Below are 13,647 nucleotides of genomic sequence, written 5' to 3' on the forward strand. Positions count from 1 at the left end.
CATCCGCTTGTATTTTTTACTTTTTTCAAAAAAATTCGTTTGTTTTGTTTACACTAACGACACGTAAAATCGTGTCCAATCAAATCGCAGAAAAATCATTTAAACTCATATTTTCTGTTTGGCTATATGCTATTTAAATGAAGAATTCTGTTTTCTACATTTTCATGCATATTATGTTTGTATACTTATATATCTTCGCGAATTATAAGACATTATACGAAACAATCCCCTGACTTGTAAAAGCTGATTACGTGAATTTGCGATCATATTACTGATGACGTGAAATTTGTCGAATATTAAATTTTTACACTAGAGATATGACTATCAGTCCTTCTATGTATTATATTATTTAATATTTTTAACTTTTAGAATGTCAGAAGTAATATATTAAAGTTGTTTTTTTGTTTGAGAAAGTTGATATATTGGTATTTATAAGAGTTTTTTGAATGCAATTAATATAATTTTAAGTCTAATTAATGTACTATCTGATAGTATACTATTTATTCCTTTTTAAATGCAAATATTAGTATATTACATTTATCGTAAATCATTTTTATTTAAATTTAAATTTTATTTTTTTAACGGTGTTTTTGTTTGTCAAACTTTCCACAGTGCTGCCAGTCTTCGTACGTTTTTACATTCACGTAAATTTTTTAATATATATTAGATTCATTATAATATATAATTAGTTTATTTAATTAATCGGTAGATATTAATAGTAAATAAATTACAGATTTTTAGCTATATTACAATTTCTTTTAAATTTTATTTGTACAAAATTCGTTTATATATTTTTATTTTAATATGTTTTCATTGTAAAGTATTATTAAACTGAAATTTTTATTTTATTACAGAAAGTTTTAAAATATAACGGTTAGGGAAATTTCTTTTTGTCCTTTACGCACCTAGGTAGTCCAAGATGGCGGCCCGGCCGGATGGCCGAGCGGTTAAGGTGGCAGCCTACCGCTCTGGGGGACCCGGGATCGAATCCGAACGGGTCGATTAATCCCCAGGAATTTTTCGGGGGTGGTCCGTTCGGATATGTCGGGCCCCGTCCCTCACCACCCGGTCGCCCCATTGTGGGCCTGGCCGAACCCATAATGGGCCTACTAAAAGAGGCCCTCTTAGTGCCTGCAGGGCGGAAAGAGTTAAAAAAAAAAAAAAAAAAAAAAAAAAAAAAGATGGCGGCCCGTCTCCGATCCTAGCAATCGGAAGACAGGGAACAGTGGAAACGCACGTTCTAACCTAACCTATTCTAATAATTTGTGTGCTAACAATTGTGGTAATTTATTAGAATAGGTTAGGTTAAGTTAGAACGTGCGTCCCCACTGTTCCGTCTTCCGATTGCTAGGATCGGAGACGAGCCGCCATCTTGGACTACCTAGGTGCATATTAACCGTAAATTATTTTTATTCTTAACGTTATTAAATTTTAAAAATTGAATAAACATTCGGTACAGGCATTCGGTATTTAAACTTTATTTAAAAAGTATTTATTATATTTTATTTGGATGGTTGTTTATTAATGCAGTTGAAAAGCTTGAAAATATTTAATATAATTTATTTTATTGTTAAGTTAAGAAAAATTTAATCAACCGAAATAAACTTATGATCGAGTTCAAATGTTGACTCTTTCGATCACGCATCCCGAAATTCAAAAAATTATTCGATTGAAATTAGAATTTGGACGTTCTGTTTTTCGAATAGTCAAAATGCCTAGAAAAGTGAAGAAACCAAAAACGAAGCTTAGAAAAGTGATGAATACTTGCTGGCCCATTCACAAAATATTCGTAATTTGTTTCGTACCATTGATTTTAACAACCATTATAATTGTAGGGAGTAATTCATTGGTATGTAATTTTATTTTATTCAAACATTCCTTTCATATAAGTTAATATTAAATTTTTACTCGTGATATTTATTTAAACATCTTCAGGAATCGAGAGGATTATACATTTTCTTTGTAATGGAAATTTTTTGGATATTGGAATTGCTTCCTCTGGCCATAACTTCATTTTTTCCAATTGTGTTATTCCCGTTGCTCGGGATATCGAACTCCGATAAGATAGCTCACATATATATGTCGGTAAGTGCAGTATGTCCCGACAGTTCTAAATTATGTCGGAAAAATTGATTTCGTGATTTTCTTTGATAGCCATCGAGCGTCTTGTATTTTGTATCTTCTCTGTTTGCTGCAGGAATTGATCATTGTAATTTATACAAACGAATTGCGTTGACTATGTTATTTTATACGAAGCTAGATATATCGAGGTATTATTTATTAAATTAAACTTTGTTAGAATAATTTATCTACTTAATATTATATATTTTTATACACAGGACAATGTTCGGACTTATGACGACAACAGCAGTTATTTCGATGTGGATTAGCAATACCGTGACTACAACTACAATTGTACCGATTGTCCACGCTATTATTGTAGAACTTGCTAAAGCTAAAATGTTATGCGATGGTAAGAAAATGAATTACTCTCCGAAGAAGAAATTGATTAAAAAGGAAGTAGTGGAAGACAGAAAGAAAAATGTAGAAGTTATAGGTAAGAAAATTGTTTGAAGATGCCAATATTTTAGAATTAGAAAGATGAAGTCAAAATTATCTTCGATTTTTCTATTCAAAAACATATAATATTCAAGAAACCGATTGTACGAAAACCTGTCATTATATCAAACATCTTTACTACACCCGATACACGTAAAGCTATACACCAACCAATTCGGCTATATTCGGCTTTGGTTGGTGTATAACTTGTCATTATATCTTTATAATGACAAGTTTTCGTACATCGTCAATCGTCGTCACAATAAAACGTAGAATTAAGAGTAATTTATACGAAATTTAAATTGCGTATTCCCGGTGCTTTATTAATTAAACAATTAAAATAAGAACGCGACACTAATAAATACCGGTATGATCATACCTACGGTGTAGAAAAAATATAGCCTACTGGTGATAAAATGTAATTGTAATCGATATTGGTTTTATACTTTTGAATACGATAGGATCCATATCCAACGGGTCTAATAACAGACCTTTCTTCTTATTAATTAATGGATCGTTAGATGTTACAACATTTATTTCTTTCCCGTTCTAAGTGGAATTTCTTTTGAGTTCGTCATTGCTTTTCCTCGACATCGAAGACACGTTTAGCGATTTTATTTACTCTTCCCAATTCTTTCTTTCTCATTTTACAGCGAGACATAAATAGAAGAATACGTCCAATTTTCGATTTATAAATTTAATTTTCGTCGAGTCTCGAGACACGTGATCTTAATATCTTTGCACCTACCAAATTGCGGGTTTGACGATTATAAATTACGAGAATTTAAATTGGCATCGAGATAGCCGGGCGATAAGGCTTTAACCTGCCAATCTTACTCGTTACTTTAGGAATTTTTCGTTGACGGTTTGTTCAAAATATGTCCGGCCTTCTTTCTCTTTATTTAGTCGCTCCATTGTGGGCTCGGTTGAATGTATGACGGGACCCGAATAAGGCTTCTTAGTGCCCATAAAGGCGAATAGAATAAAAAATGAAAAATGAGACAATAGTTATAACAGAGAAAAGAACAACTAAAATGTTTGAATTAGTGATTTATTCTGTTTTTATTTTGAGCCACAATTCATTTGTAAATAATCTATCACAAAATTCTATAATATGGATTTTACTTTAATCAACGAAAAAGAGAAAGTTTTATGCATTTTTCTTATATTAAACTAAACTTATTAATATCTAGAATACAAGCTTACTAATAATATACATATATTAAAAGTAGGATATTCTGCCATTCTGTGCCATAAGATTGATTTACAAAGAATGTGCAATAAAACTTAATAATAAAATGTTAAGATAATATATTTGCATTTAGTCTGAATATCTATTTTAGTTTGCCTAATTAAATAAATATAAATTTAAAACAACGAGTTATTTTTAATATAATTTTAAATGCGTAGAGAAAGCGATAAACTTATAAATCGCAAATCTTATTTTTCTTAGATTTAACCACGCAAGTAAAAATAAATGGAAACGATAATAGAAATGAATCAGAAATTGAGAATAAAAGTGGATTTAATAGCGAAGATAATAAAATCGAATACGACGCTAACATTAAGGAATCGGATAATAAAGCGGTCGACGAAGATAATGTTCGTTTCGATAACGAAGAAGTATTAAAAGAAGGAGAAATCAAAGAGATTGAACGAGAAAATGAAAATCTCGAGTACGAATTAAGCGAAGAATCGTTGTTTGCTATAGACACGTAAAAAGACACTTCGATGCTTTATAAAGCTTTAATATAATCCAGATAATCGGACGGTTTAATTACTATTTCAGTGAAAAAATGAACAAAGATCTGCAGAGAATGCGCAAAATACTTATGCTAAGCATTTCCATCGCGGCGATTTGTGGAGGAACGAGCACTTTAATCGGCACTTCGACGAATATGGTTCTCGTTGATTATTTAAAATAGTAAGTTAACCGGACTCGTGTTTATCGTAATGCTACGTAATTGAGTTAAATGCGCGCGAATCGTTCAATTCTGTTTCGTTTTCAGCGAATTTCCGGATTCGAACGAAGTTAATTTTAGTTCGTGGATGTGTTATCACGTTCCGGTTGTTTTCCTACTCGTTTCACTTATATACCTATATCTATCGAAATATGTCTTGAAAAATAAGTAATCATTATTCCTTTTTCTATTTCGTATTTTCTTAAATTTAGAAATAAATAATCTTAAATTCTTGCAGACGAATTTCTAAAAATGAAGACGTAAGAAAAGTGATAATTGCCAAATATAAGGAACTGGATCCGATATCGTAAGAAATTTTGAAATCTTTCAAAATGTGTTAAAACGACATACTTAGAAGCAAATATTCAAATTAGGTTTCACGAAGTTGCCGTTTTGTCATTATCCGTAGGAGTTGTTATAAGTTGTGTTTCGAAAAAGCCAATGTTTTCCCCCGGTTGGCAAGATCTGTTGAATAGTCTTTACACTGAAGGAAAAAGACTGTAAGTGGTGCACTATTCACTTCTCTTTGATAACTCTACATTTGATTCATTATTATTATTGTATACTTGTTACAAAATTAAATAATATAAGAAATGGTGTGTATATATATATACAAATACCGTATAAACGTCCGTAAGCCCGATAGTTAGTTATATTAAAAGCCAACGATGGCCGGATTAGATCTGGTTAGATACCGCTACTATCAATAATTAGAAGCTAAGTAATTTGGCATAGAAGTAGGCGTTAGACACGCGCTTAGAAGTATAAATGATTCATCGCAGTAATTGGTTGCAACTGTCTTATGATTTTAACACGACTGCCGCTTTTCTCCTCTAGAAGATGCGTTATATAAAGTCCACATAAAAATGGCCCGGGGAAGTTAGTAGAACTTTTCTTCCTGGGACTAAATCGCAATATGATGATTAACAATCTTAATGATACATTGATCCTAGCTAAAAGTAACATAAAAAATGATTACGAATAAATTGTACATAATGGTCCTCGTAGTTATAGTTTGGACGAATTTATTCAAAACAGTCATATAAAATTTAAATTCCTATAGTAATTTATAATTTCTTAACAACAGAAAATTATAATTGAAGGCTTGTGTCGAATAACGTCGCAAACGCCAAAATAACCAAATTGACATTTTTTATAATAAATTGTGCGCTGCGAAACGATGACCGAATAGTATATTTACCATCGAAAAAATCCAGCAACGAGTTGCTTAACTTTCTCGGTAACATTTAAAAATGCGTTTGGCGCCATCTGTTATATTTTATTTAAGTACCCTCTCATGGTCGCTCCAGTGCTGCTAGCTAAAAACACATACCAATTAAATTAATATTAGAGTAGCCCAAGACATAGCCAAATATTGCTGCGCCACAGCACTAGCGGAAATTTAAATTTGCCGACCGAAAAGCTTTCGGTTGATCGGTTTTCGGATAACAGACGCTCTACTGTATTTCTAACTCGACTGCCTACAGACGCAAGCGCTGCTAGCGAACACCGTTCCAAATGACAATGTTATTCTATCATAGTTTAGGCTGAGTGGAACTCGGGGAATTCCCCAATAGCGCACAAATTTATGAATATTAGGCTCTTATTAAAATATGTATATTGTTTTTATTATTTATATGTGCAATTTATTTAAGTAAAAATTATTTTATATATATTTTTATTTCTATTATTTCTAAACATGAATCCGTAGTAAATTTATAAAATATTTGAAAAAAAAATTGATCTGGCATCAATTTTTCAGCGACCCCCAAATATTTTTCGCGACCCCCACTTTGAGAATCACTGTTATATATAACAGCCGGGACAGTAAAATCCGACTAGTTACCACGAAAAATGCTTCCGACTTATCAACTGTATGGAAAAAACGTCGCGTGTGCATAGAAAATGGCAGACGAGCAGGCGTTCACTGTCACGTCTTCCAAGCTGCAAATGCAAAATTTAGGAAAGAGAAGGCCCTCAAATTAAAATCATAAGAAATCGAAAATGCACGGGGAATCAGGAATTGTCAAGCATTGAGCAAATTAAACTAGCTGTAACTTTCCCCAGTGAGGTGAATGGATAAATGTTGCATGCGCCATGCAGCTAACTTTGCGGCATGGGACGTGCAAAGAAGAATGACGTAAAGCACGTCAGCGTTTTAGGAAAAATTTTTTCTCGGGCCAAAGCATCTGAAAATTATCTCGGCGATGTAGGCTCGGATTATGTCTGATGACACTAATGACACTACTATCATTAAAATATTAAGTAGAACGTGCTCAGCAAAAATTAAATAAACAAAATCTAACACCTTATCTTTGCCGAGAAAGTTTAATTTAAAACAAACGTTTTCGACCTATTCTATAGGCCATCCTCAGGCTAAATCGAGAAATGGAACAGTTCCGTTCCAGAAGATCGAATACAAATATTTAAATTTCAAAAATTAACAACGGATTGAAAGATGATACATAATAAACTAATATGGTATAAAATTAAAAAACAAAATAAAAAACAAAATAAAAATTAAAAATAAAAAAAAAATAAAAATTAAAAATAAAATCAGAAAAAACTTCTAAATACAAGCATCAACTAAAACTAATGCAGAACCATAAGATAAACATGTAAATTAAGAGTTCCTTGCAGAGTTTTTAACCATATACTTCCAGGCCGATGGAAGGCCCTCAGCGTCCCTCGCATTTATACACGCCCCTTCTAGTTTGCTCCTGTAAATCTCTATCTTCTCAGCGGTCCTCGCCAACGTTGGGGAGCTCACGGGTTTTATAATGTCCGCTTCATCCCATTTAACTATCGAGCTTTCGGTCTGAGCCATTTGGGATAGTACCGTGGCGTCAGAGCTTTTTCTGATGTTATACTTGTGCTCCTTGAGTCTTACACTCAAACTCCTTGTCGTAACGCCGATATAATTTTTCTTAATTCCTAGCTGTGCGTACTCGTATGGTATCCTATACACACCTGCTTTTTCTTCCTTCTTAATGCTATCCTTGTCATTCCTTAAAATCTTAAAGGTTCGGGGCTCTTTTCAGAATTATTGATGTCTCATTGCGGTTCGCAATTTCTTTCATAATGCCTTTGGTATATCTGTTATAAGTGAATTTAGTGATCTTAGCGGGACCTTGTTTAGAGCCTTTTGCTACGTTCTTCTCGTACCTTTTAACCATTCCTGTTATTGCGCTTTTCCTGTATCCTAAGGTTTCGGCTACCTGTAGAATTCTGTTAATTTCCTTTGCTCTGTCCATAACGTTGTCACAATATAGAAAGGCCCTTCGGATCAGAGCCCGGAATGCCGGCATCTTATAATGATATGGATCATTTGATTGCAAGGGGATATAAAGCGGACTGTGCGTTGGTTTAACGTAAACACTGGTAGATAAATGCCCGTTTTTGAACTGGATGTTGATGTCTAAAAAATGAATTGTTACGGAACTTTTCTGTTCTAATTTCAGTTTTAGGCCGTCGTTATTACGATTGATGCTTTCAATGAACTCATTAATCTTACGGTTATTCTTCCATAATATAAAGATGTCGTCTACATATCTTTTAAAATATACTATATCCTTACGGAAGTCAAACAAAACTCTTTTCTCCAGTTTTCTCACAACCAACTCACAAAGAATTCCTGAGATCGGACTTCCCATTGAAATCCCCCTTTTTTGTCTATATGCTTGTCCATCATAGCCGAAGATAGATTCGTAGCATATCAGGTTAGCCAGTTCCACTACTTCGTTGTTGTAATGTTGTAATTCAGGGATTCTGCTGAACAATAATTCGAGTAGTGCTTCCTTGCATGATAGAATTCTTATGAACGGATATAAGCTCTCATAATCCAATACCGTTCCTACTTCCTTTTCCATTAACGATATGTGTTGAATTTCCTTAACCACAGTTTCAGGATCTTGTGCCACTAGTGCGTTGCTTTCCAGTTGAGAGGAGATAAACTTGTGTAATCTTTTTTCTAAGACAAAAGTCGGCTCCCTGCACTTTTCTACTATTGGCCTAATTTGTTTACCCTCTTTGTGAGTTTTAGCGAATGCAAACAACCTTGGAATAGCAGGCCTTGGGTTCCGGCACTTCTTAAGAAAAGGTAATACAGTAGAAAGCTTTGTCCCTTCTAGTTTCTTGACCCCTCTATCAATGTTCTCAATGATATTAACGTTAACCTTTTCACATTCCGTTTTTTCGATGTAATCTTCTATCGCCTTTTTGTAAGTTTCTTTTTTCATGATCACCAAATGTTTAGTTTTGTCCGCTCTTGTTACCAGTAAATCGTTTACGTCCAGCCAACGCTTAGTAACCCGAATATCGTTATTCCTAAGCTCTCCTAGCTTCCAACGTTCTTGGTTTTTAATGACCGTTTTCCACCTAAAATAATCTTTTTCTAACGAATCTAGCCCAACGATTCCTCCTTCAATCTCTTGAATCGAGGTTTCCCAATTTCTTGGATTTTCAGGGCCGAACGTTCGGCCCTGAAAATCCAAGAAATTGGGAAACCTCGATTCAAGAGATTGAAGGAGGAATCGTTGGGCTAGATTCGTTAGAAAAAGATTATTTTAGGTGGAAAACGGTCATTAAAAACCAAGAACGTTGGAAGCTAGGAGAGCTTAGGAATAACGATATTCGGGTTACTAAGCGTTGGCTGGACGTAAACGATTTACTGGTAACAAGAGCGGACAAAACTAAACATTTGGTGATCATGAAAAAAGAAACTTACAAAAAGGCGATAGAAGATTACATCGAAAAAACGGAATGTGAAAAGGTTAACGTTAATATCATTGAGAACATTGATAGAGGGGTCAAGAAACTAGAAGGGACAAAGCTTTCTACTGTATTACCTTTTCTTAAGAAGTGCCGGAACCCAAGGCCTGCTATTCCAAGGTTGTTTGCATTCGCTAAAACTCACAAAGAGGGTAAACAAATTAGGCCAATAGTAGAAAAGTGCAGGGAGCCGACTTTTGTCTTAGAAAAAAGATTACACAAGTTTATCTCCTCTCAACTGGAAAGCAACGCACTAGTGGCACAAGATCCTGAAACTGTGGTTAAGGAAATTCAACACATATCGTTAATGGAAAAGGAAGTAGGAACGGTATTGGATTATGAGAGCTTATATCCGTTCATAAGAATTCTATCATGCAAGGAAGCACTACTCGAATTATTGTTCAGCAGAATCCCTGAATTACAACATTACAACAACGAAGTAGTGGAACTGGCTAACCTGATATGCTACGAATCTATCTTCGGCTATGATGGACAAGCATATAGACAAAAAAGGGGGATTTCAATGGGAAGTCCGATCTCAGGAATTCTTTGTGAGTTGGTTGTGAGAAAACTGGAGAAAAGAGTTTTGTTTGACTTCCGTAAGGATATAGTATATTTTAAAAGATATGTAGACGACATCTTTATATTATGGAAGAATAACCGTAAGATTAATGAGTTCATTGAAAGCATCAATCGTAATAACGACGGCCTAAAACTGAAATTAGAACAGAAAAGTTCCGTAACAATTCATTTTTTAGACATCAACATCCAGTTCAAAAACGGGCATTTATCTACCAGTGTTTACGTTAAACCAACGCGCAGTCCGCTTTATATCCCCTTGCAATCAAATGATCCATATCATTATAAGATGCCGGCATTCCGGGCTCTGATCCGAAGGGCCTTTCTATATTGTGACAACGTTATGGACAGAGCAAAGGAAATTAACAGAATTCTACAGGTAGCCGAAACCTTAGGATACAGGAAAAGCGCAATAACAGGAATGGTTAAAAGGTACGAGAAGAACGTAGCAAAAGGCTCTAAACAAGGTCCCGCTAAGATCACTAAATTCACTTATAACAGATATACCAAAGGCATTATGAAAGAAATTGCGAACCGCAATGAGACATCAATAATTCTGAAAAGAGCCCCGAACCTTTTAAGATTTTAAGGAATGACAAGGATAGCATTAAGAAGGAAGAAAAAGCAGGTGTGTATAGGATACCATACGAGTACGCACAGCTAGGAATTAAGAAAAATTATATCGGCGTTACGACAAGGAGTTTGAGTGTAAGACTCAAGGAGCACAAGTATAACATCAGAAAAAGCTCTGACGCCACGGTACTATCCCAAATGGCTCAGACCGAAAGCTCGATAGTTAAATGGGATGAAGCGGACATTATAAAACCCGTGAGCTCCCCAACGTTGGCGAGGACCGCTGAGAAGATAGAGATTTACAGGAGCAAACTAGAAGGGGCGTGTATAAATGCGAGGGACGCTGAGGGCCTTCCATCGGCCTGGAAGTATATGGTTAAAAACTCTGCAAGGAACTCTTAATTTACATGTTTATCTTATGGTTCTGCATTAGTTTTAGTTGATGCTTGTATTTAGAAGTTTTTTCTGATTTTATTTTTAATTTTTATTTTTTTTTTATTTTTAATTTTTATTTTGTTTTTTATTTTGTTTTTTAATTTTATACCATATTAGTTTATTATGTATCATCTTTCAATCCGTTGTTAATTTTTGAAATTTAAATATTTGTATTCGATCTTCTGGAACGGAACTGTTCCATTTCTCGATTTAGCCTGAGGATGGCCTATAGAATAGGTCGAAAACGTTTGTTTTAAATTAAACTTTCTCGGCAAAGATAAGGTGTTAGATTTTGTTTATTTGACACTACTATTATTAGAATAAGACGGTCTTATGATTTACAGCCACGAAATGCATTTTCTTTACTATCGTCGATGAGAAATCGCGCACACAATGAAGTTCTAAATCGCTGTAATGGTCCCAGAACATTTATCTGATGTGTGCATACAGTTGATCGCTCCCAACGAAAAGTGCCAAGAAGGACCTACTGTCCGTGTGCAAGTTTCCGAGTACAGAAAATGCAGACTTTTACAAACTTATAAAATCCGATAACGAAAGTAATAACACTGACTAAATCTAAATAAAGCATAACTTTACATTTGACAATCTGTAATTTCATTATAGGTAATTTCATGCTCGACTAGCGAGAGTTCTTCCATTAGTACAACTTTTTTGTCAAGTGCTCCAAAACACGCAGCTTATAAAATGCGGTGTCATAAATAAGAAATAACAACATCGGTTACAAAAGAAATGTGTAATTTAAAGGCAGAGCCTCTCTTTGAAACCAAAGTATACGAAAGTTGCGTGGAAAAACGTTTCGTGTGACAACTCGAAACGTTTTCAACACGTGCAACTTTTTCCATTACACGGGGTGCTTCATCTTCGTTTCGTACAGTATATTTCACTGTGAAAATGACCCAACTTTTTGCAGAAATATTATTCCTACACCTTTAACTAAAATCAGTCATTGTTTCAACTATTCCAGCGCAATTAGGGGTTTTCTGGTTTTTCGCGGTTCTCTGGAGCTTGCAACGTTATTCGACGCAAGCCTTCAATTAACGAATATTTTCTATATCCGGAAATCTTTAGTACAGCATGTAGAGTATAGTAGTATTTATTGAAGACTGTACTTTGCTATCGTGAAATTTTTGAACTCATTTTCTTAATAATTTAACAGTGTAACCTCAGTAAATCTATATAGAGCCGATCGCAATAAATTACAGGTCAGCAATCCGAAATCCTCGGAACCAGACACTTTTCGGAATTCGGAATTTTTCAAATTTCGGATAGGTAGTATATTGTATTTACATACCGTAACTGGCGTCTATAAAAGTAAGGATTCCCTAGCGTTTCACTAATTACAGACGTGATCGACACGGGCAGCTCTTTTTGACATTGTTAATGTCCTTCGAGTCAAAAAATCACCAAAATTAACAAGAATAAAGATAAACAAAATATCCGTGAGCAGCACAGTTGTAAACGCCGTTGCAAAACGATCGTTACAGTGCAGACTAGTGGCGCTCCATGCTCTAGGAAAACCTTCGTGGAGCGGAAGCGTAACTAGTCTTTGCGGCTTTTCGGTTTTCGAAATTTCGAATATAGTACAGCTCCAGGAATTTTTCAGGTGATTGTCCGTACGGATATGTCGGATCTCGTCCCTTAACACCCGGCCGTTTCAATGTGGGTTTGCGGAACCCTTACTCGACTTGTTCAGAGGCCCTCTTAGTGCCCACAAGACGGAAAGAGTTAGAAGAAAAAAACCTATTGCATTTTAAGAAAAATTTAGAACTAGAATTTTTTACAATTTTTAACACAATAAAGATAATTATTTTAATAATTAAAAGTAATGTGAAATATTTTATATCAGTTATGTAATGAAATAATTTGTTATTAAATACTTTTCAGTGATATAAAACATACTACTCCCGCAATTTTCCTTTCTCTGTTTCTATTTTTGATTCCCGCTAAACCGAAACTGGAGAAGAGTCCTCCTTTACTTACCTGGAAAAAAGCACAAAAACACTTGAACTGGGACGTTTTGTTTATATTTGGAGGCTCTTTCACTCTCGCCGAAGGCTTGAAGGTTTGTGGTTTGTTAACTGTTTGAAGGAAATTATTTCCGAGATCGGGAATATTGTAGTATCTTATTTGAAAAATTTACAATGTTTAGACGACAAAAACTACAAAAATATAATTATAGGATTCGGGAGTTATTAAACTTTTGGGCGATCAACTTAAAGTTTTGTCTAACTTTCCAACTGAATTGGTCATGATAATCGTCTGTTTACTAGCGATAATATTCACCCAACTGATTACAAATGCGGCAGTGAATAACTTTTTCTTGCCAATTATCAAAAGTATAGTATGTAATAATTTAATCATCCATAGTTTTAATATTTTATTATAATTTTTATAGAATGTATAATACATTTTATAGGCAATAGCTCTTAAGGTGAATCCGCTATATCTCATGATTCCGTTTACCATATCTTGTTCATTTTCCTTTTCGTTGCCTATGAGTACTCCGTCTAACGTTGTTGTTTACAACGCATCAGGAATGAAAACCATCGAAATGGTAAGTTTTACAGAATTCATTAAGTAATCTTTTAAATTTGATGTTACACATTACTTTTTTTTTATTCAGGCAAAACCGGGAATTATTGTGACGATAATATGCCTTATAATAGAATTGATAATGGTTATAAGTTGGGGAAAATTTATATTCAATTATACGGCCTTCCCAGATTGGGCTGTTAATACGGATTATTAA

The 13,647-nt window shown here is 34.3% G+C and overlaps 1 protein-coding gene across 1 annotated transcript; it reads left to right on the plus strand.

The window, feature by feature from the left end:
• The first annotated feature begins 1,652 nt into the window (after positions 1-1,652).
• LOC136974616 (Na(+)/citrate cotransporter-like) lies at positions 1,653-13,647 on the plus strand. The gene is made up of 13 exons (XM_067269544.1): positions 1,653-1,849; positions 1,936-2,085; positions 2,155-2,270; positions 2,340-2,557; positions 4,013-4,274; positions 4,349-4,483; positions 4,569-4,688; positions 4,759-4,827; positions 4,895-5,020; positions 12,783-12,960; positions 13,078-13,239; positions 13,315-13,452; positions 13,522-13,647. Exons 1-13 carry the CDS (start codon positions 1,712-1,714, stop codon positions 13,645-13,647), a joined length of 1,938 nt encoding a protein of 645 aa, XP_067125645.1. The 5' UTR covers positions 1,653-1,711.

This window comes from Centruroides vittatus, unplaced genomic scaffold (genome assembly GCF_030686945.1).
Source record: "Centruroides vittatus isolate TY-2023 unplaced genomic scaffold, ASM3068694v2 contig_351, whole genome shotgun sequence".
Classification (NCBI taxonomy): Eukaryota; Metazoa; Arthropoda; class Arachnida; order Scorpiones; family Buthidae; genus Centruroides; species Centruroides vittatus.